The 22643-nt window shown below is 44.8% G+C and overlaps 1 protein-coding gene across 1 annotated transcript; it reads right to left on the reverse strand.

Annotated features, from left to right (window-relative positions):
- Positions 1–3245: 3245 nt before the first annotated feature.
- LOC142563518 (uncharacterized) lies at positions 3246–22012 on the reverse strand. Its single transcript, XM_075674066.1, has 11 exons — positions 21829–22012; positions 19495–19589; positions 18517–18811; positions 14062–14151; positions 13397–13459; positions 13203–13262; positions 12092–12145; positions 9362–9412; positions 8285–8379; positions 5824–6046; positions 3246–4648 (listed from the first exon to the last, which is right to left on the reverse strand). The coding sequence occupies exons 1-11, from the start codon at positions 22010–22012 to the stop codon at positions 4536–4538; spliced, it is 1323 nt and encodes a 440-aa protein (XP_075530181.1). The 3' UTR covers positions 3246–4535.
- Positions 22013–22643: the final 631 nt, after the last annotated feature.

A 22643-nucleotide genomic window follows, 5' to 3' on the forward strand; every position in this document is an offset into this window, starting at 1 on the left:
AAGCCCCCAGCCATTTTGACATGGTAAAAGTTCACCTGGGATTTACCCGGTGTACACGGTGGTAAGCCATCCTTGAATTTAAGCCGGTTGTACTAAGATTCATCCGACTTCATTCGTGTGTGCGTTGATCAACACCTTGCCCCCAGGCAATGGGTTACAGACGCTCGCCACAAGCCTCCGGCAGGGACCACCCAAGGAATAGTACCACGCCACACTTTAAGCGCGTGCTGATCGGCGTGCTGAGTGCCCAGAATGTACCGCCCCGGCCGACTGCTTCCCCGTCATTCCTGAAATCAAAGGCAAAAATAAAGGGTGGGGAGACCTGTTCCTGCAAAATGCATACCAGGTTTAAAGCCAATGAAAAAGAAATGAAAAGGGGTTGTGAATTAATACCCAAAGCGCATGTTTTTGTTGAGAAAAGCCAATTGAAAAAATAAAATGGTGGGCTAAAGGCAACGCATTGGTGTCCCAAGGTGTCTCAGCGAGGGCAGAGGCCCCCGCGCCGGGCATTTAATGATTGTGAATGATGAGGCTGAGTCGAGGTGGCATGGGCATGCCAAAAATGAAGTAAAAGGAAAAAGAAAGGAAAAAATCAAAGTACAAGGGTCAAACCGTGCCCGTGTGGGCGCATGCGAGTTTGCATGTTACTTTGGCGGTTGAGTAAACATGCCGTCTGAATGGAGCCTGCAGACGCCGTTGGACGCGTGCCCGTCCCAGTCAACAATTCCAACAAGGCCATGTCTGTTGGCTATGCGGAAATCTGGCATGTTGGCTTATGGGTCTGTTGGCTTTATTGGCCTGTTGGCTTATGGGCCTGTTGGCTTATGGGTCTGTTGGCTTATGGGTCTGTTGGCTTATGGGTCTGTTGGTTTATGGGTCTGTTGGCTTATGGGTCTGTTGGCTTATGGGTCTGTTGGTTTACCGGCCTATTGGCTTGTTGGCCTGTATGCTTATTGGCTTGTTGGAGTGCATGGCTAAGCCTACATATTAGGCCTGCACATACACAGCCTTGTGTTATTTGGCAGAAAATAAGTCTTTTTCTGAATACCTGACATTTTTATTTGCATCAAGTACAGGGTACAGGAAATACACAATATTTTTAGTGTACTTGCTAATAATAATACATTACTAAATGTACATCACTACATTAATACATTACTAAATGTACTAAAATTTCGCGTGCCACTGACGCCAACAACATCGGCACTGAGTGGTTGAAGTGGGTGAAACGCTTCGAAAACTTCATCGTAGCCTGCGGTATCACAGCCGATGCCCGGAAGATGGCCATAGTACTACACTACGTGGGGGAAGAAGTGTATGACACTTACTGTGCACTACCCGATCCTCCCGCAGCCGCAGCTGCGTCTACCATTTCAAGACCGGTGGCTCCAGTAACGCAACCCCTCTCTACACCACAGCACGTAGGAAGCTCGATGACCATTTCGCACCCTGAGTAAACACTACCTTCGAGGTTAACCGCTTCCGTCAAGCCAAGCAAATGGAAAACGAGTCGCTCGACGCATTTTACGCCAGACTATGACAGCTTAGGCACTGTGCTTTCGCCGATGACACCAAAATCAAGAATCAAATATTGCTGTCTACAACGTCGACACGTCTACGCTGGTATGCCATGCAGCATGACCTCAACTTGCAAGGAATTCTCAAACAAGGCAGGTTATTTGAAGAGGTCGAGCACGACATCTCCGTGATCGAGCAAGAAAGCCGGCAGTGTAAGGAAAACTCGGCGTCAGCGTCTACACTTGCAGTAAACTCCTAGCGCACCTCGCGACCTCATCAGCCGAAGCACCATGGGAAAGAGCCGTCGCGGACTCGTGAGCCTCCGCGCCATCAACGGGCAAATGCGACATGCTACAACTGCGGAAAACCATGGCCTCACAGTAAGGGACGCTCTAGTTGCCCCGCTCTTGGCAAACGGTGTACTGCGAAAACTGGACACTTTGCTAGTGTGTGTCGTTCAGCACACAAAGCCCTACACGCAGTTGTGTGGGACAGCAGCCCTGACAATGATGAACACGTTTTCATGACCTCGTCTCACTGTCACGCAGTCACGGGATCTCCACAGGTGGACGTCAAACTTGATGGCGAGGACGTCCGTTTTACAATTGATACTGGTGCTACCGTGTCTGTCGTCGGTTCGAACAGCTTAAGAAATCATTTAAGCAAGGAAACGCTGTCCAAGACTTCTAAGAAAGTATTTGCTTATGGGGCAAATTCTCCTTTACCGCTACTTGGAAAGCTTGATGTTGTCATGACCTACAAGGAGAGCAGCAGCCATGAAACTCTCTACGTTGTGTCTGGAGACTGTGCACCACTGCTCAGTTTCTCTGCAGCTTCCGTCTAGGACTAGTCCAGATCACGTATAGTGTGGGAGAGGTTACGAACAGACTGGATCCGAGGATGGCCTACCCAGACCTCTTCAAGGGAGTGGGCTGTCTAAAGGACTTCCAGGTTCACCTCCATGTTGACCCCAGTGTTCAACCAGTAGCCCAACCTCACAGACGCATACCCTTCTCTATGCGAAAGCCACTGGAAAAAGAGCTCGAAAGGCTACAGTCCCTTGGCATCATCGAAAAGACTGAAGGACCAACCCCCTGGGTATCACCAATTGTGGCAGTACCGAAGCCACATGACCCCGAGCACATTCGAATGTGTGTTGACATTCGCTGTGCCAACCAAGCTATCCAGCGTGAGAGACATGTCACACCCACAGTGGACGACATCTTTGTTGCTTTGAACGGCTCCATCTTATTCTCTAAACTCGATCTGAAAGATGGGTACCACCAACTAGAACTTGACGCATCATCCTGTGTGATCACCACTTTCTCCACACATGCTGGGCTCTTCCGATACAAGAGACTCAACTTCGGAATCAACTCAGCAGCCGAAGTGTTTCAGGACACCATCCGTCAGGTTCTAACTAACATCCCCAACGTGCTCAACGTAAGCGATGACATATTGGTGTATGGAAAGACTGAGAAAGAACATAAGGCTTTGAAGGCCACACTGGAATGCTTACTTGCAAGTGGTCTCACACTGAATGTCAAGAAATGCAGGTTCTACCAACGGGAACTTACATTTTTCGGGCATGTGTTCTCCAGCAATGGTGTGCAACCGGACCCCACTAAGGTGTCTGCGATCTTGGGTGCATCACCACCTTCCAGCACCACTGAAGTGAAGAGTCTCCTCGGGCTCGTTAACTACTGTGGTCGGTTCATATCCAACTTGGCCCACCTCACCCAACCACTCAGCAAACTCACGGCCAAAGGAGAGGACTGGTGTTGGACAGACATACAGCAAGACGCCCTGGACGAACTGAAGAGAAAGCTTTCCGAGGCCACAACTCTCGCCTACTTCGATCCAGGAAAGAACATCACACTCATTGTAGATGTTGCTCCTCATGGCCTTGGTGCCATTCTCACGCAGACATCCGGAAGCGAAACCATAGTGGTAGCATATGGGAGTCGTGCTCTTTCTCCTGTGGAGGCACGCTACTCTCAAATTGAACGGGAAATGCTGGCCGTGGTGTGGGGAATTGAGCATTTTCACATCACGTCGACACTCGGAGGCATACGAGTAACAACCAGCTGTGTGTGGGACAACAAGTCCTCTGTAAACAGGACAGGTCAAACAAGTTTTCGCCTTACTATGACCCACACCCACACACAGTCGCCAAAGTCAATGGCTCCAGGATCACAGCGTCCAGAGATGGAGTGTCGATTTGTCGCAACTCAAGTTTCTTCAAAGATGCAAGAACAGTTCAATTGGAACGACATCAGGACCCGACCGACATGCCATATCTGGATGATGAAGCTGTGCCAAGTAACAGTGACCTTCCAACCCCCAGCATAGCTACTCCTAGCCAAGCCATATCAGCAGCTCCCAAGACCGTCTCACAGCGGTACCTCCAACGATCCAGGCAACGACCTAGGCACCTGAAAGACTTCGTGTTTAAGCAAAACTGATTTTTCCTTCCCTGAGGGGATGATGTAGTGTCCATATATAGCACTCTTTGGAATGAAGGAAGGCAACCCTGGGGTTCAAGGGGGCTTCCAAGATGGCTGCAGTTTCGTTGAAATAAATGTGTGTGCGTTCCCAACAGAATCGGCCATAATCAGTCTCAATGCTCGAACTACAATATGTTACAAAATTACAAAAAAATCATATCTAAAGTTAACTTGAGTAACCAAGAAAAATAAACAATGCATAAACATGAGAAAATAACATAAAAGCAATACACAGAAACATAAAAGCAAGACACAAAAAGAAAAGCTAAACATACAAAAACAAACAGAAGATGAACAACAATAACGCAAGGAAAACACTGGCAAATCAGTGCTCCCCACTTATGACAAAAAGGATGCTGTTCCACTCAACGTGAAAGTTAACTTTCACGTTGAGTGGAACAGCATCCTTTTTTTAAATACCGCAGTACACAAAGTTGGTTGGGATGGCTCAGGGAGGGCGCGGGCGTCAACCTGCTGCAGGTGGGTAGCGGGTGCTGGCGGCACGAAGGATCATTTGCGCCGCATGTCACCCAGCTTCTGCGCAAGGTGCTTGCGCACGTCCTTGAGCCTCTTGCTCTGGGCGTCTTTAGGCACATCGCTGCCCATGTATATGCTGAAGAGAGCTGCAAGTAAAAAGCAAATGGCGAATTCAAAAACACGTTTTAAAAAGATCAGTTGGAATCTGTGTATACAGGGAAGGCTTCCCATAAATGCGTAAGGCTGGAGTGCTGAAACACGTTTGCGTTTATTCAGTGCGAGTGCAAAGCGAATTTAGGTGACATGTTGCCAAAGAATGCAATGCACCTACATGTTAATACAACCAGCATATGTTATAGGGGATGAAAGAGGCAAGCTAGCTTTCTGCTCCATTTGTTTAGGGTACCCGACCTCCCTTAGGAGGCACAGATGCAACCGTCCGCATGGATGCACTGTCCCACAGCCAAGTGTGAGCTATTCGGCGAGAATGCACAAGTAGCAGGCAGCAGCAGCAGGCAGCAGCAGCAGGCAGCAGCCACGGTCAGCAAGAGAGGTGCAGGAGGGTTTGCAAAGAAAGCTTCACTTAAAAAAAATTACGTGGATCGCCCGCCTGCACTGCGGGAATCAACGTAAGCGAAACTTTCTGTGGTGTTTGCTTTGACTGACTATATTAGCGGTGATGTTTACAGCAAATGTTTAATTTCTTCACTGTTTAGTACAATACAAGAGTGGCGAGTTAAGCGTTTCCTTGCGTGCACCACTGTTTGCCTACGCAGTATACAGGCTGTCATTCACTTGTTTCGCGACTGTATCGGTTCTACCAATTCTCTGCCTCCACTCCCTACATCCTCTCTGCCATTATATCGACCACCCCTCCCGACAGTTGCACGTTGGTAGAAAGGTAAGCACAGCAGCTTCTGCAATGCTTTTGCAAGGGATCACACATAATTACAGCTGTCAAGAGGGTATTGTGATGAAGCCCAGGCAGTTCCCGAGGGCACTGTGCACGTGCGACAGAATAGGAAGATTCCAACAAGCTCTTGAGTCATAAACAGCACAGCTAAACTAAACACACTGAAAGCTATCTTTATTGACAAAGCATAGCGAACCTAACACATGCAAGGAGCTTGTGGTCCAATACTTCAGCATACTGAACTTGTATGATTTATGAACATTCCAAGGTTTGAAAATCTGAATAAGCGAACTGTGCAGTAGTCCACCACGCCAGTTGCAACAGTAGTTCACTTAAGCAGGAGTTATACTGAATTACAACATTTCACGGCATGTCACTGTATAAGATCTAATACACTATGTTGCAAACCTTTTAGTGAGGCCACTTTCTCAGGGGTTAATGCAGGCCTTGGCTCGGTCTCCCCCTTCGAACGCGACTTGTTTGAAAGCGTGCCCGTCACACTGCGGCTCCTGAGTTGCTCGGGCGTCCAATAAACGTTTGTGGCCATGCGGCAAAATAAAGAATCCGTCGGGGCCCGGAACAGAGTGCCCCATGCCTCCTTCTCGAGCCATTGACTGCTCCCTGCATAGAGCTGTAATATGAAGAATTACATTAGGCATATTTCTACAAGTGCAATGAACACAATCTAGTATACACTGACAAAGCATGTGTTGCATATGCCTGTGTCGGTGGACATTACATCCTACGTACTTGAGTTTTAGCAATTCACATTTCTGCATTTTCTTAAGTGTGAGCCTACCAGTGAAACAGCACAAACAATAAATTGTAAAAAAAGTTCCCTGGATGACTTTAAGGCCAAGTGCAAAGAAATTTCGACAACATAAGAAGCATAGATTAATAAAGCCTAGCCAGGCAAAATTTGACATTTGAAATACAAGTGGAAAGAAAAGCTAAAAAAATATGCTTGATCCCTCTTTAATAAGAATCAGTTAAGCATGAAGTGAAACGTGTCTTCACAGAACCTGTTGCATGTTTATTGTATGTGAAGAATTAAGCTGCAAGTTGCCATCAATGGCACCCCACCACTGCACAGAGATCCATGCTAGCGAAAGTTGCGGAATGACTCGCGAGCCAAAGACACTGCACTGCATGCCCCAGAGCAATGCGCAGATTGCCATAAACATAGGTGTTTGCAAAACCATACAAGCAAAACTGAACAGGCTTTTAGTAAATCACTTCGTGAACTCACACTCCACCGCAACGAAAGGCACACGATTTGCGGGTCGGTGGCCGTGTTGCAGGTTTGCTTGGCGTGCGGTGTCATGTTGGCGAGTGACGTTCAGCTGCTGAGTCGCTTTGGCAAAAGTAGGAGCATTTTGGTCCAGCTCTGTAGTGTTTTGGGCAGTTTCAATGCGCTTAGCTTCAGGAATGTGAGTAGCAGAGTTTGCAGCATGCGCCACAAACCCGTTCTGCTTCACGCTAGCATGTCTCTCGCTGGACCAAAGCGAGATTTGCTCGTTGACGTAGCTGCCTTTCTGCGCGGCTTAGCGCAGCAGTTTTCTTAGTTGGTGCCATCGTAAGTGAAGCAGTAGGTGGTGTGTAAGCACTGCCGATGCATGTTGAAGCTGCACTCCGTAGGCGAGGCGTCACAGTCTAATCTGGTGTGAAAGATTAACATGTGAGGAAAGTGTTTAAGAAACGAAAGTGCTTTATGCCGGAGTCCACCATCAACTTCCTGTAATGGATGTGACATCGGCGTGAAAACGTAAAATATGCTCTTTCTTGACAAAGAAAGCTCCGCCATCTAGGGGCAATGAAGTGGAGTACTGCATTGTGACACGAGCACTGACAGTAAGAACTTCAGTAGACTCAGCGCAGTGGAGGCTTCAACGCAGTGTAGCCTAATGTAGGCGGTGCAGGCCTTCTGCTGAGTTGACGACACAGTTTCCGCATATGGTTTGTCTTTCCTATCCCATTAGCCTGTGATGCTTCGTCGGCTATAAAGTGCAGCTTCAACATGCCTCATCAGTGCTTACACACCACCTAATGCTTCACTTATGACGGCACCAACTAAGAAAACTGCTGTGCTAAGCAGCGCAGAAAGGCAACAACATCAACGGGTTAATCTCGCTTTGGTCCAACAAGAGACATGCCAGCACGAAGCAGAACACCTTCGCACATTGGCAGTGCATGCTGCCAATTGCATTCCTGAAGCTATGCACATCGCAACTCAACTGGCTGCCCAAGACACTACGGAGCGGGACAAAATGCTCGTAACTTCACTGAAGCGGCTCGGCAGCTGGACGCTAACAGGACACCGCGTGCCAAGCAAACCTGCGACACGGTCGCTGACCTGCAAATTGTGCGCCTTTCACTGCAGCAAACTGCGAGTTCACGAAGCAAACGTGCAACAACTTCTGTCAAGGCATGTTTAGCTTTCGTGTTCTACAAATTTCTATGAAGGAGGGATCAACCATATCTTTTTTATACTAAAACTGAAGATGGCGCCGTTACCACTTGCCTGGCATGACACGCCCCCCCCCCCCCCCGAGATTAGGCAGCACCTGCGATGTAAAATATCTCGGAAGGACCTCTGCAAGGACTTATGTCATGGCCATCAACCTCACCTGGGTGCATACATCATCTGCTTAGGTGCTGTTTAGAGGCTGCCAATATAAAAAATCACCAGCCCTGTTGTTTTGCCAAGTGAGCAGATGCAAGATATGATTGCAGTGAAATGCTTTCAAAGATCTAAGCGTACCTATAAATACTAGGCTGCATGGCCTAGTACGAAAATACAGGTTTTCATGGATCATAACTGCTCTTTCAATGAAGAAAAAAAGCAGCCCTCAAGGCATAATGAAATTACCTTTCCATCGTCCCTTTCACTGCCAATCACAGTGTGTATGGCCTCTGAATGACCATCGAGGAGTGCTTCCTCCAACTCCTGTGAGGTCCAGGGCTCTAGTATATAACAAGCATTTAATAGGGATAAGAATTAGACACAGACGACAGTAAAGGTCAGGCAGTAACCATACAGTCACACTGGCAGAAATTTTAAAAGAAATTACTACAGTTTTGACAAAATTATAAATCCTCACAACGATAGCTCTCGAAGTAATAAATGCAGAGAAAGTGTGCAGTTCTCAACATGCTGTTGATTTTGTGCTGTGCACTCACTGGTGTTGCTTTGCTCAAGACTTTCACTTGCACTGCCTATATGTAAAACCTTGCAGTGTTGCATCAGTTTGAGAGCACACTGCAGTAAAGCTAAATGTTGTCGCGATGTATAACAGCTGTAACAGACTACTAGAGCTCAGGTACTATGTTCATAATTTTGCAATGATTCTAGCTGTGGACAATGATAAATAAGTACTCAGAATAATTTTTTACTAGCTGCAAAGTACTGCTGATGTGTGGCAATTCATTCTACAGCACTACTTTAACTAACAAAACAACTAATAACCAGGCTGCTTTCTAATGGCTCATTATGGAATAGATGCTAACTCTAAATGGTGCTCTGCTACACAAAAGGCACCTGTAAAATATAGTGCACATGTGCGCAAAAAAAAGTTCAAATAAAGAATGCATGCATGATGAATAAATGATGGCTTTTACACATTACAAGGCACCCTGTATACACAGGATATACTACAAGCTATTATGTGTCAGGGAATAAACTTAAATTATCCATGTATATGACATGAAAGGTGGCCTACAATTAGTGCTTCTGAGAAAGCTTGTTGGGAGGAACCAATATCGCCATCCCAACGCAGTGATTTTGAGCACTTCGTGTGACGGAAATGGCACCCAAGAGACGCATTATGACATTTGGTTAAAATGCGAAAATATTTATGATCACAGAATATCACGAGTACGGTGAAAAAAATACTTGCATGAAAATATATATGTATCAAAAGAGCATGTTTAAGAAAAAGTTTCCTACCGAGCTCATCTGGCACCACTTGCTCGGCACTGCTTTGTGCATCTTGAGAAACTGGAAAAAAAATTCAGGTTTTTTGCCAAATTATAATTGATTAGTTCTCTTTAAATGACTGCTAGCACACATTTCCACTAATTATCCAAGCAATGCATCAGCTAAGTTGTAAGAAATGTTATGAGCCTCACTTGTCCAAGGATTTTCTTTTATGCACAGTGCACCTGAAATGCGTGGCAGTCATTTTGTCATTTTTGGGTGAATGCTATGCTACTAGAGGCACCAGCTTCCAAAAAAAAATTTTTGTGGCTGCAGTTTACAAAAATGTATTGCAAATCTGGTTGCTTGGGGTCTTAGAGATTGTAGTGCGGAATTAGACGGCTGTATTGACAACCGCCACCTCTTTCAATGCCAAAATCATTGTGTATTTCGATGTTTCCTCAGCTCAAATAAACAATTAGGCATGAAAAGCTGGTGGCCTCACCATCTCTGGTGGTCTCACCAGCTTGATAGTGGCTCCAACATGCTTTGCCACTGGCACTTCTGTGGTTTCCTGTCCTCACAGTGCCAGAAATAATGTGTAGTATGCAACCTCTATTCCAAGAAGCCTCAAGCTTCAAATAGACAGTTTCTGCAGAAATGTTTGTCTACAACTTAAAAATACTGACAGACAACAGAAAATATCAAGTGAACTGATGATACAGTAAAACCTTGTTAAACCATATCCGCTTAAACAGTTTCATATTAAAAGTAGCAAAGTCAAATCTCCGACTCAGCAGCCATTGAACATAATGCATTTGGTATCCGCATAAACCGTACCAGCTTATCGCGTACGTATCCGTTTGCACGTAGTGCTCACACTTTTCGTGGCGCAATCACAGCATTGCATCATTCCCACTGGGCGGCCTGGCAGCCTGGCAGAACAAGCCTCAGAGATCAGAATGGCCTCCAATGTGCCCCATCCATTTGCATATGAAGCTACATCAACATCAATTCGGGGTCGTGCCAGAGAGCATTGTGGCTGTGGTTGCGGCATCATGCAAGCTAGGACTCGCGTCATGCCACAGCTCGAATAAAAACACAAGGTGCTCAGCATAGAAAAAAAAGTGGACATTGTTCTACTATTGAACGTGGCACGAAGTCGGTGCTGGCACGCAACAGGGATTTACCCTTGACTACGGTGTGTGGCATTTGGGATGCGAAGAAGTTGCTCAGCAGCGCTACTGCGACAGCAAAAAGATGTCCGCTACGGGGTTCTGACTTTTTGCCATTGTTGCCTCTGTTGTTGCCAAAGTGCCTCCTAACGACAGTGATGAGGACGACACGGAAAGCGACAGCACGGGCGATTCGGGACCGACAGTGGTAGAAGCTATGCTTCACATCAACCTCATGAACGCAATGGTCGCAACAAGAACAGCACCCTGCAATGAAAAAGGCGCCCTGTGACTTCTACAGTGCTACCTCGCACAAACGTTTGTGCCCTGTGCACAAACGCACAGGGTGCTTGAAGGCCATTTTTATCTCTGAGGCTTGTTGTTCTGCCGGGCCGCCCGATGGAGACAACGTACCACCATGTTTGCGCAAAGAAAAGTGGAAACACTACGTGTTAACCGATACGTATGCAATACGCTGGTACGGTTTATGCGGATACAAAACACATTATGCTCAATGGCCGCTGAGCCAGGGATTTGACTTTACTACTTTTAAAACGAAACTAATGCTTAAGGGGGTACGGTTTGACAAGGTTTTACTGTATTGCAATATAGAAAGCTATTCATAAAGGTTAGGCATACAAAAATCGAGAAATAGTGATGGTTTCCTGAAAAAATGAAGGTTGGCTTAGAAATAGTCAAGGCACTTCTGGATAAGGGTGTGTTTATCTGAAAGCTTTCTACACAGATGCGTGTGAGCAAGTGCTCGTGAAAAGTGCTACAGTATGTAGATGAGTATTGGTGAAAGTGGCTAGATAAGCATTAGCGAGAGCACACATAAAATATTGGTTAGCAGGATCAAGTGTCTCACAATCCGTTCAAAACGACTAAGCAATGGTGTCACAGAAATATTTACAAGCTGGTCTGACATAAATCCTATGGGGCTTTTAAAGGCTGCAGCTGCAGTACTGGGTGCTGAAGATAATGAACATGCAATCTTATCGCAAGGAAGTTCTGCAAAATTCGTGAACTATAGGAAGCTTCATGAAAGTGAAAAAAATGTCATGCACTCAACAGTAGCATGAAAGAGCGTAGGTTAGGGCGTGTTGGTATTCCATAACTGAGGTTTTTAGCACACGAAAAGGGACAAAAGACAGTAGCAAAACGAGGACACAGCGCTAACTTCCAACAATGGCTATGCATGGCTATGCATGGTCGGTCTTCATCTTTGATATCATCTTAACTTTCCATTACACATGTCTCGGTGCTGTCTCATTTGACTAAAAATCAGTACATATGCGCATGCGTACGGTTGTGGGTGTTACCTATATATATATGTGTCTACCGCTTTGTGGAATAAAACCATTGTTGGAAGTTAGCGCTGTGTCCTCGTTTCGCTACTGTCTTTCGTCCCTTTTCGTGCGCTAAAAACCTCAGTAGCATGAAGCTACAGAGAAATTTGTAGCCTTGTGCTGCGTAAGGTGGAGGACAATTTTTTACTTTCAAGGAATATTAAGACTGAACAACAATCATATATGAGGATGGCAAACATGAAAAAACTGGCCCTGTACATGAAGTACTATCTTACCCGAGGGCTGAAAAGCTTCCGCGTCACCAGCACCAGATGGCCTGTCGCTAGGTTCTGCAATGATAACACACCAGTAAGTGTTTGTACATTAATTTCATATATTTCAAAGTAAACATGTCAGTGCAGCACCTTGCAATGATATGGCTGATTAATTTGTTCTGTACTTCAAACAAGTAACCCTCTCTAAGGCAATGAGAGAGATTGCTCTGAACAGCATTCACAACATTCTTGCCCAGCCTTGTCCCATACTGGAGCCAAGTACCCATGGTATGTTTATGTCATGAGCTCCACTACCTTTTCTTTTCTTTTTTCTGCACGGAATATTTTCAGATTTGCTTGGCTGTATTTCAAATGAAACCCACGGTGTTCTGCCAACTTGTGCACTGCGGACGAACCCTATTAAACAAGAGCTGTGCTGTCTCTGCTAATTTGGTGTAGCGCATAATTTTGCTTGAATTTTCAGCTGTTTGAGCCTATGTACTATTTTCCAGGCACAACCATAACGAGACCACATTTGTTTACACTGTCTAAACTTGGTGCCCCTTGCGAGCCATTTACCAACAGGAAAATTTGTTTATCGGTAATGTGGTACTTCTGGCCCGAGGTGGCACGACACTGTATCCGACAACCCCTGGCACAAGTACACAGTTGAGCATTTAACATGACCTTCTTTCGATGGATTGATTCATGGGGTTCAACGTCCCAAAGCAACACTGCGGCTGTGAGAGATGCCATAGTGGAGGACTCTGGAATAATTTGGCCACACCTAAATCTAAATAAATGAGTGTGCTTGCGTTTCGCCCCCTTCGAAATGAAGATGCCATGGCCAGGAATCAAACTTGCAAGCACATGCTCAGTAGCACAATGCTATAGCCAATAAGCCACCACCGTGGGTATCGTGTTGAATTTTCAACTGCACACATTCCTTGTACACTGCTGGACACATTGCGGCCCCAATTTACAGTACTGAAGTACCTCATTACAACTCAATCAATATAAATGCCGATAAACATCTCTGTGCAAGCGGCTCCTGATGGAAGCTCTCTAAAAGCAAATGACCAGTGGTCCATAAAAAGAACTACGCAACAGTGGCATATAGGAAATCTCTTACCAAGCGGCTGTGACCCACATTCCTGGACAGAGGCAGCTGAAGCCGCAGCTGCAGTGGTTCCTGAAGACCATACAAACAATAAGTTACTACAATGTGGGCAACGTACACTAGCACCCATACAGCCATAAAAGTAAGATTTATCTGAGTGTGCTAGCTAATTTAAAACTGCAAATGTGCACTAAATGTTTTCTCACCCATGTGGTGCGACAGCTTGTCGGCTTCACAATGTGGCCTGCTGCGGGAGTGCAAGCCCAAGTCTGCAATGATAATGTGCCAACAACAATGTTTCTGCTACCTTCAACATGATATCAAGCACATAGATATGTAAATGTATAACCTAGCAAATGACATGACAAATTAATTGTTTTTTGGTTGTCAAAGGGAAAGCAAGATCCAATTCTGGACATGTTGTAGACCTTAGCGTATAGAACACTACAACATAATTATGGGGCCCCGAGTTCTTAATTATAAAATAGAGAAAGAACAGAAATTGCTTGCGACTACACTGGCCCAGCCACAAAGTACCTTGAGTCCTGTATAGAGAACTTACAGCAGCTCACCGCATATAAATTCTCTAAGATGACTGGTCTGACATGTATTTCAAGTGGCTATATCCCAGACATGAACAGCTGCAATGCACAATTTTAATTTTATGTGAAATGTTTGCAATGTTTAATCCCAGGACTGAACACATGAATCACTTTTGCCAATATATCTAACGGTCAAAATTTAACTGTATAGATTAAATGCAGGTGCCTGGTTTTTTTCTGGTGAAGTAAAAAAAAAATTGGTACGATAGTATAGTGAAATGAAGACAACAAAAACTAAACTTGGAAAATGAACCACATATGTAGCTTGCCTTTTGCTTCAACACCAGAGCTCTGTGATTGTGCAGGAGCTTCTGCATCTACTGCCACGTCCGAACACCGGGCATAACTGATCTTGTTCTCTGAAATTATTATTACAACACTATAAGTCTAACTCATCAGGCACGTTATTGAGTATAGGTAAGCTGTACATTTGTAAACATAGAGGCAGAGTGCAGGAAAAACAGGTGACGATACTGGCGTTTCTTTACTATTCACCTCTTTGTACAATAACTTTTATCCAGTAGGTCTTGAACACATGGCCAGATTTACTTATACTGCTTTCATGGGAAACTGATGGCAGTAGAGTCGGTTCAAATTCATTTCGAGTTCAGACTCTCAGTCTGCTTGGTTGTTTAGAAACAAATCCGATAACTTGCATGAAAGTTCAAAGTTAGGCTACTACACATAATTCAATATAAGCAATGCCATTGTATGAAGTAGAGTCTATGCAAAACAAGCACTGGTGATAGAATGACAGAAAGCTGAGCTAGTTGGTAAGGATTCATGATGCAAGGAAGGGGTAAAGCGTGCAGACACGGACACTAGAGAAGTGGACAACCCGAACACTGACTATCAAATGAAGGAAGCACTGAGGTGAAATAAGAAAGAAGACACAAAACTCATCTGCGCATGCCCTGAAGTGGTAGCACCACGCGTCAATCGAGAACACGTGCCGGCCTACAATGTTGGCATGTGTACCTGATTGTACCCGCACGTGCATGAATGTCAGCACGTGTACCGAACTGACACGTGTTGCTACCATTCCAGGGCATGTGCAGATGAGTCTTGTGTCTTTTTTCTTATTTCACCTCGGTGCTTCCTTCAGTTGATAGTTGGAATTCATGCTGTCCACTTCTCTAGTGTCTGTGTCTGCACGCCTTACCCCTTCTTCACTGGTGATAGGTGCATGAAAACACTTCCGCCCAAGTGATTTTGTCCTGGTTTGATGCCTGCCATTTCGTTTCTCACTTTGCCTATGAGCTGGTGCTACAGCAGATATACAGGCACTATCCTAAATGTACATGCGAGACTTGGAACAAGGGCATAACCAAAGCACAGAAACAACAAGCCCAATTTTCAACATTACTAGTGATGAATTCCAATGATGGAGTGAATGCAACTTCCGCTGCTCTTTTTCGAGCAACACTGTTGCAATGACAGTGATGGTACGAGTCACGTCTTCCAATGAAACTGAGAGCAGATATTGCGCTGCAACCATCTTGTAAAGCACTTAAAGCTGCTCCGCAAGAACCAGCAGAGTGAACAGCAAGTACACACCGTACTGCCTTCATGCATGCTTTTTCAGTCTTTTACTTCCCACTACGCTTGGTGGTGCCGTGTAGTTCTGGCTCTTGTAGTAATGGCAAATGCCCTCAACTCACCATGGCACACGGCATAGTTATTGATGTTTGATAGTGAGCGCTCTGACTCATGGGATGAATTGGACACAGAGAGCAATGCTGAAGCCAACACTTATGAGCTCGAACAAGATTAGCATGTAGAACAGGATGCCTTTTCTGGCAGCAAAGAGCATACGTGGATGACCACACACAGTAGCCTGGATAAATCTCACTATGCTCCAGCAGTGTGGGTTGTGTTCCAAACGTGTATTAGGATTCACTGCTCTACGCCAGAAAGGGGTGCTCACTCGTAGATTAGGTCAGCTGCTTTGAATGCAACAGCGGATTTTCCCATGACAACTATAGGTTCGTTTTATTTGCCTGCATCACTGAACCAGTTCACAGCGGGGCACGGGCAGTTCAGAAATGGCAAAACTCAACTCCAGTGGTGCAGGCACATGTCAATTGAAATTGATGCTGAGGTGCAGACGCGATGCAGGTGTTATGTTTTGCCAGCCTAATGTGCACCACCCACATAAGTTTGAGAGGTTATGAGCCACAGGTATGGTTACCTTCAGAAGCTGAAGCACATCCTACATTCCCTTGGGCACAGCAGACATCCAAAAACAAGGTTTCAACAGTGTTTACGCTCATGTACTGTGTCATCTTCTGTGCTGCTGCTTCACACCTGCGTGTCTGCACCAAGTCGGCATCATCACTAGGGAAGTAGCAGAAAAATCGTGAACCAGCACTGCACCTTTCCTGTACCTTTGACATGATTCACACGGCATCATCGCTGCGCCACTGGAACAAATGACATGGTGTAGCACCTCGTCAACTGTTTCCTGTGGTGCAGGTGAATCAAACCGACCTTAACCTGGCCATTTGCACACAGGTTAACACTGGTGGTTTCATCATGGAATACCATGGTGTGCTAAGAGAACTACCACTGAAGGCAGTTTTTCTATGCAAATGAGGGCGGAGGTACCTTTACCAGTACAAATGTGAATAATGCCCACCATTCGCCATAAAGATGCGTAAACCTGCAAAATAGAATTGAAATAAGGTGTACCTCACAGGTACGCCTGTAAGATACACCACTCCTTTACTTGGCAAACAAGGAACCTCATCAAATAAACCCGCGCAAGACAGAAGCGCCGGAAGAACACTGCCAAGAACAACTAAACAAGCAGAAGTGTAAAATAAAGATTTGTATCGGCGTTTTTTGAATTAGCTCTGGAAGAATTATAGAGAAATATATATATATATATTTGCAGAACAATCGCAGTTCTTTTGGAACCCTCATTTACTGCTGTACCAATTTAAGTGCCGAAACCGACTCGTATTGTTATTTGGGAAGTTGCTTAACGATGCGTAGTCACCAGTCCCGTGCAACCGCATGGAGCGCAGGACACTGCGGTTCTAGACGTACTGTACACACCGCGGAAGGTCAGAAAAACGCCCACATTAGCACAGCAGAGAAGTGGCTACGTCAGGTAGCTCTACTTATAATGGTACAAGTGTCACAAAACACACAGAATTATTCTCCGCTTCCGGCAGCGTTTTATCTACTTCCTTTTTAAATAAAAAGATGTTGATCCATAAATATTTTCACGAACAATGGTATAATTTGTTAATTTTTGCTGCTCCTTCCTGTTTGGCTGTTGCCTTGGCTCTCTCCATTAGTACATCGCTTAATTACTCAACCGAGGGTCCCGCTGCAGTTGTTTGACTTGGGGACCCTCACCTGTATACTGCTAACAACTATGTATCTTGAATGAACAATAAACTGAAACTGAATCACTTACGCGAACGCCCTGCCTGGCAACATTTTCATTTGCTGCCGCAAGCGGCGCTGTTCACAGCGTCCTCGAGTAAGGTTACAGCTCATGTAAACAAATACAAATACTTTGGTGTATGGATAAACGAAGGTGATAGATATCTGGAGCCAAAAACAGAAAAAGCTCCTTGCGATGCTTGTTTCCAGCTGCCAATATTGCACGAAAAGTGCTATACAATTAGGGAAAAGCCATACGAGGTAACAAGTGACAGTCATATTGCTTATGGGTTTAACTGTTACTGCAGGGCCTTATGATGGATGCTCTTTCGCATTAATTTATTTTCCACCTTATCTAACCCATATCACGGGTATATGGTTCCAAGGATCTGCCAGCATCGCGGCGAGCCATTAGTTGAGGAAATAATGAAGCAAAAGGAAAAGTTAAACGCAAATGGCATTTTCTCCGGCCACTACTCGTTCCATGAGTGTACACACCAGCTGACTGCGAACCGAATCCCTTTCCTGGTCCCTGGATCAGCCTAAACAAAGAAGGTTGAACTAACGAAGCAACAGCGATGTGCATGATCGTTGAACATATGGTGACAACTGAACTCATCACAAGTTAATTGCGCGGGCACCGAATTGATGAGAAAACCAGCCTTCACACCCCAGGAGATGCCGATAACTACCGCAATCGAAAAGGAGTGAAAAAACAGATGACCATTCCACTCTGTGAAAATGGAATCACAGCGAGAGCAGACAGTCAAAGCTATCAAAGAAAGAGAAAAGTGCTTCACCTCCGCTGCGGGTCGGCTCGAAGGTAGTGCAATGCTGGGTCTACCAGCGGCAAAGGTGAAGCAGGCATTAAGCACTCCCTATATGTGGGCCAATCTCGATGGTAGTGCTATGCCGGGCCGACCCATTGCGGAGGTGAAGCAGGCTTTAAGTACTCCCCATACGTGGGCCCATCCCGAAGATTTTGAAGGGTGGTTCAGGTTCCCGAGCCCACAGGGGTATGTGCCACTGAGCTTGGACCCTTCTTGTACATCACCAGGATCGGCCCACATGATGACTTTTCCTGTTGATGGGCACCGAAAAAGCTATGAAATGTTAGTCGTACACAGCTTTTGCTGTAAAAGGCAGCAAAATGTTGGCCGCCGAATAGATTGATTTGTCGCCGCTTTAGGAATGTGTGTGAGGAGTGGTGGCGTGGGCGGTGATTGAGGGGGGTATGCTGCCTAACTTCAAAGGGGGGGGGGGTGGCCCCCCCGCTGGGTGGAATTTTATGTAAAACACTATCATAAGAACATGCAAAGGTCACTCACCACTTGCAAAAATCTTCGACGTCAATGCTCTCTGAAGCTCTTCATTGAGATGCAGAGTGCTATTTAACTTTTTCTCAAGCTCCTCTATTTTTTTGAGGAAGCTCGATTTCTGAGCAAGTAGCTCCTCTCTCAAAAGAGCATTTTCTTTTCTCGCTTCGTCTAGTTGGCCATGAACTGCACAGCCGTCACTGCAACATGTGCAGTTAGGTGTGGCAACTCCTGCAATGTGAGCTGCAAGCTCCGCCTCAACAGTGCTTTGTGTTTCCAGACGAAGCTGCTTTGTTGATGGTGCGGGCTGCAGTATTATTAAAAAAAAGCAATGATTGTTGCGGCAATACACTAAAAGCGCAAAGCTTATTGCCTTTCACAGAAATAATATATCACATACATAAAGTAAGCCTTTGAAACTCAACAAGTATAAATTTACAATGATGTCTAAACTTCCACTTGTGACAGTGTGATTCCAGACCACCATTTGGATAGAGAGAGCATTAACAGGCCATAAACAGTTCGCAATATTACAATTACAGCTCACGTATTTTTATTAAGATTGAAAGCAGGTAAAATGGCTTTTAGTTGTGCCTGACTAATTTATAATATCACATTGCGCTTTTCAATTTGAAGATAAATGTTGGAAGACATTTCAAAGCTAGCATTCATACTCTCCCCAGCACATTGGAGCAGCAAGTTCACTAAGGGACTCTGTAAGATATAAGCAAACAAAAGAGCTATGCTAAAATGAAGTTATTGTATATTTGCTTCTACAGTTCTCTCTCAACCATGCTTTTCTATACAGTAAATTGCACATTGCATTAGGTGTGCAATGAAAGTTGGCACATAATGATGGCCAAATGTGTTCGGTGCACGGACCCAATTGGCAGAACTTATGTGCTTTCATCGAGCAGACCAGGCAGTATGTGTCACAGTGTAGTCCAATACATAAATGCCAAAAAAGAAGAAAGTGTTGGGTAATCATACCTTCCCTTTTGTCCTCTTCTTTCCTTTTGATTCATTGGCGTTCATGGCCTTCCTAGGCCTCTTGCTGAGGAATACATCCATTTCCTCTGATGTTTCTGCATGGCACCAGAAGGCAGTGGCATATGAGTACAGACATAAAATAATATTGTACAATACATACACAACACTCACAGTATTGGCCCTTTTCACGAAGCAGTTTGCTCTAGAGAAACGAGATGGCACTTTCGACGGTGTGCCGCACGTTGCCTCAGCGAAAGCACGCAAATACGAAACCATTACCTCTTCGGACCTGCTTCTGTGCGATCAACTGTCGGAAATGCAACTGGGTGTTGTCCAGCGGCAACATTCAAGTGAAAAGGAACAGCGCCTTCCATAGTCTCCCAACACAAGAAGGTTGAAAGCCAATGAACGGATGCGACTGAAACAACAGTCATACACTTCAGACAAAGAGGCAGTCATAGATAGGCTTTTGCCTACTGTAGTTTAGCTCAACAAAGTGCCCATACATTTTTTTGTACCATATCCAGCCATGCCGCCGGATTTTCCACTTCATGAGCCGCATAATGCTTTCGCATCAATAAGTGAATGGGCGCACACTTTAATAAATGCGCACAATAAATGACGGACTACACTGACAGCACACGAATGGTCGAAGGTGAATTTATTTTGACAGTTCACAGGAGTAAGCAAGTCATAGCGATACTACAAGCCATTACAATGTATAGAACGGCTACGTTCCAAGACCTGTGCACAGCAAGAACAAATCTATCACAACTGAGGACACCCGCAAGCAATCAGGCAGAAAATAAACAATTAGACGGTGAACACCAAGGAAACTTTACTGAGCCAGAGATGTGACAAGCTGCTGCTTAAAAGTATTTGCTAAATAAATAACGATGAGCTAAACACAGTGATACTGATTCACTTTGTAAGTGGAAAGTTAGGATAGCTTGGAATCCATTTTTAGCCCCACTTTTATTACAAGCACCATATACACTACTCGCATCGCTTGGACAAAGTGTAACGAACCATGAAATCTCTGAAAACGTGTCCTGTGAATCTTTAGCGAAAGCTTTGCGTGTTGTCCACCCAGTCATCGTCTACGACATCCGCCGAAACAAAGGTTTACAGAGCCACACCGGTGTCATATGCATCCATTATAAACACAGAAGCAACGGTGGCAAGCAACGGACACACCATCATGTGATCAAACATGGCAGTGCCCACAGGATTGCCGTGAAAAGGGTCAACAGATGACAACTGTTTTTCTTTTTAGTATCTTGCAACACAAATCTAACATTACAATAAAGCATGCGCTCAAAGTGTTCACCATGCATGTTATGTCTGACATTTATCTATTGACAAGCATTGCAATTATCTACAATAGCGAGATTTCCAGTTCATTAAAATTTTACCTGCAAGAACTACGTAAGAGGAAATTAACATGACTAGCATTGTGCATGTGTATTAGACTCATGTAATGCCATACCAACGTTAAACAAATGTCTGCCACATTATGTGAGGTGTTTTGTCCTTAACTAAGCTATTGTTTTTTTTTCTTTTTATTTATTCTTTTTTTCTTTTCACTCAAGTGGGAGAGCCAAGAATGCAAACGCATTTCTGCAAATTACAACAGTTGTTTTCAGAGCACCGCATCAACATTCGCACTTTCAGAGCCCGTGCACTGAGATTTGTACCATATTTCCCTATCAAAAAATAAACAGTTATTATTTGAAATTTGCCCAGTCCTTGAGTTTTTTTTTTTTAACACAATTGTATTTATTGGGTCGCTCAACTTATCTCTCAATGGACTCGTTGGGACAATAATGGAAAAAGATGCCCTAGATGAGTCTTAACTTTCATACGCCGCAGATAAACTTGAAACTCCATTCAAGATGCTTAGTCATGCATGAACACGCAATGGTAGTTCTCTTCAATGACATATCCGCCATTCACCGGTTTATTATGTCAGGTGCTATATATGCAAGCAAAATTTGGTTGACTAAGTGATGCCAGTGGTTCAAACAAATCGTCAGTTTAAATGCAGATTTTGAACTTCACAAATAGCTCTCCATATCTGACTGCTCACATTATATATTTAAGGTTTTCTTTCCCGGGATTGCTTAGCCACTTAATTAAAATTAGGTCTAATTGGCATTTTGAACCCCAATGATGTCTAAATGTAGGAACTTGGATCTGCAGTGATCTCCAATTGAGAGCAATTGGGCCCCGTTGAAAACCCCAATTGGACTCAATGTTTTCTTTCATTTAACTCTTTTGGCAACCCAATATCACTATATGTACCGATACTGTACAGTTTGTGTAGCGGCTTACCTGTCAGGTGGAGCAATTTGGCTTTATAGTAGCCGCCGGAGATGTAGTCGTCGCCGGTCCACCACACATCATACAATGCAGTGCAGTCAAAATCGGCGACGCTTGTCGGGCGAAAGTTGCGGATGGAATCCGGCTGAACAACTTCAGTCGTTCCGTCCACTTCATATTGGACGCACACGAGCATTTTGTTTTCTGATATCGCACCACTGACCAGAGAACCAGAGTGATTTGTTGAAGCACGTGCGTAGCAGGGCAATTCCAACAAAACACACACCACGCAGGCCACGCGCACAACGTTGAGCTATGGATATGACTTCAGGGGAGCGATCAAATCCGAACCATTACAATCGCGCCCCTAGTGGTTATTGATTGTAAAAACGAAACCAAAAACACCAAAAGGCGCAGTGTTCTAAAAGCAGTAATCATACGTACACCACTGCAAGTCATATAACACTTTATATTTTACATTTATGCGCTGGATTTAGTTCTCTGCATCGTAGAGGCGGCACAGGCGGAGTGTCGCAGTTAGGTAGAATGTTGGGCTAGCTTGAATAAACGGGACACATTACAAAGCGGTGGGAATTATATACTGTGTTTTTGTGCGAGCTTGGCGGCGTCCACCTCGACGCCCCCTCCCCGTTCACTCATCAAGCCACTAGAAAAGTTGTTTTTTCCAGTGAAATAAATTCGAGTGTCTTGGTATGGAATCATGTCACTAAAAGGAAGGCTTGCAAACACAGGCACATGTAACGAAAAGGGCAAGACAGACACCGCCGTTTGCCCCACCCTTTTCGTCTTTCTCGGCATTTTTTATT

The sequence above is a fragment of the Dermacentor variabilis genome, chromosome 11 (genome assembly GCF_050947875.1).
Source record: "Dermacentor variabilis isolate Ectoservices chromosome 11, ASM5094787v1, whole genome shotgun sequence".
Lineage (NCBI taxonomy): Eukaryota > Metazoa > Arthropoda > Arachnida > Ixodida > Ixodidae > Dermacentor > Dermacentor variabilis.

Bases quoted from the DNA above. Each gene is read 5' to 3' on its own strand.
- LOC142563518 (XM_075674066.1), bottom strand. From the start codon at position 22,012: ATGCTCGTGTGCGTCCAATATGAAGTGGACGGAACGACTGAAGTTGTT. The intron at 19,590-21,828 runs GTAAGCCGCTAC...GGTGCCATGCAG, and splicing joins CAAATTGCTCCACCTGACAG to AAACATCAGAGGAAATGGAT. The intron at 13,460-14,061 runs GCAAGCTACATA...TTATCATTGCAG, and splicing joins CTCTGGTGTTGAAGCAAAAG to ACTTGGGCTTGCACTCCCGC.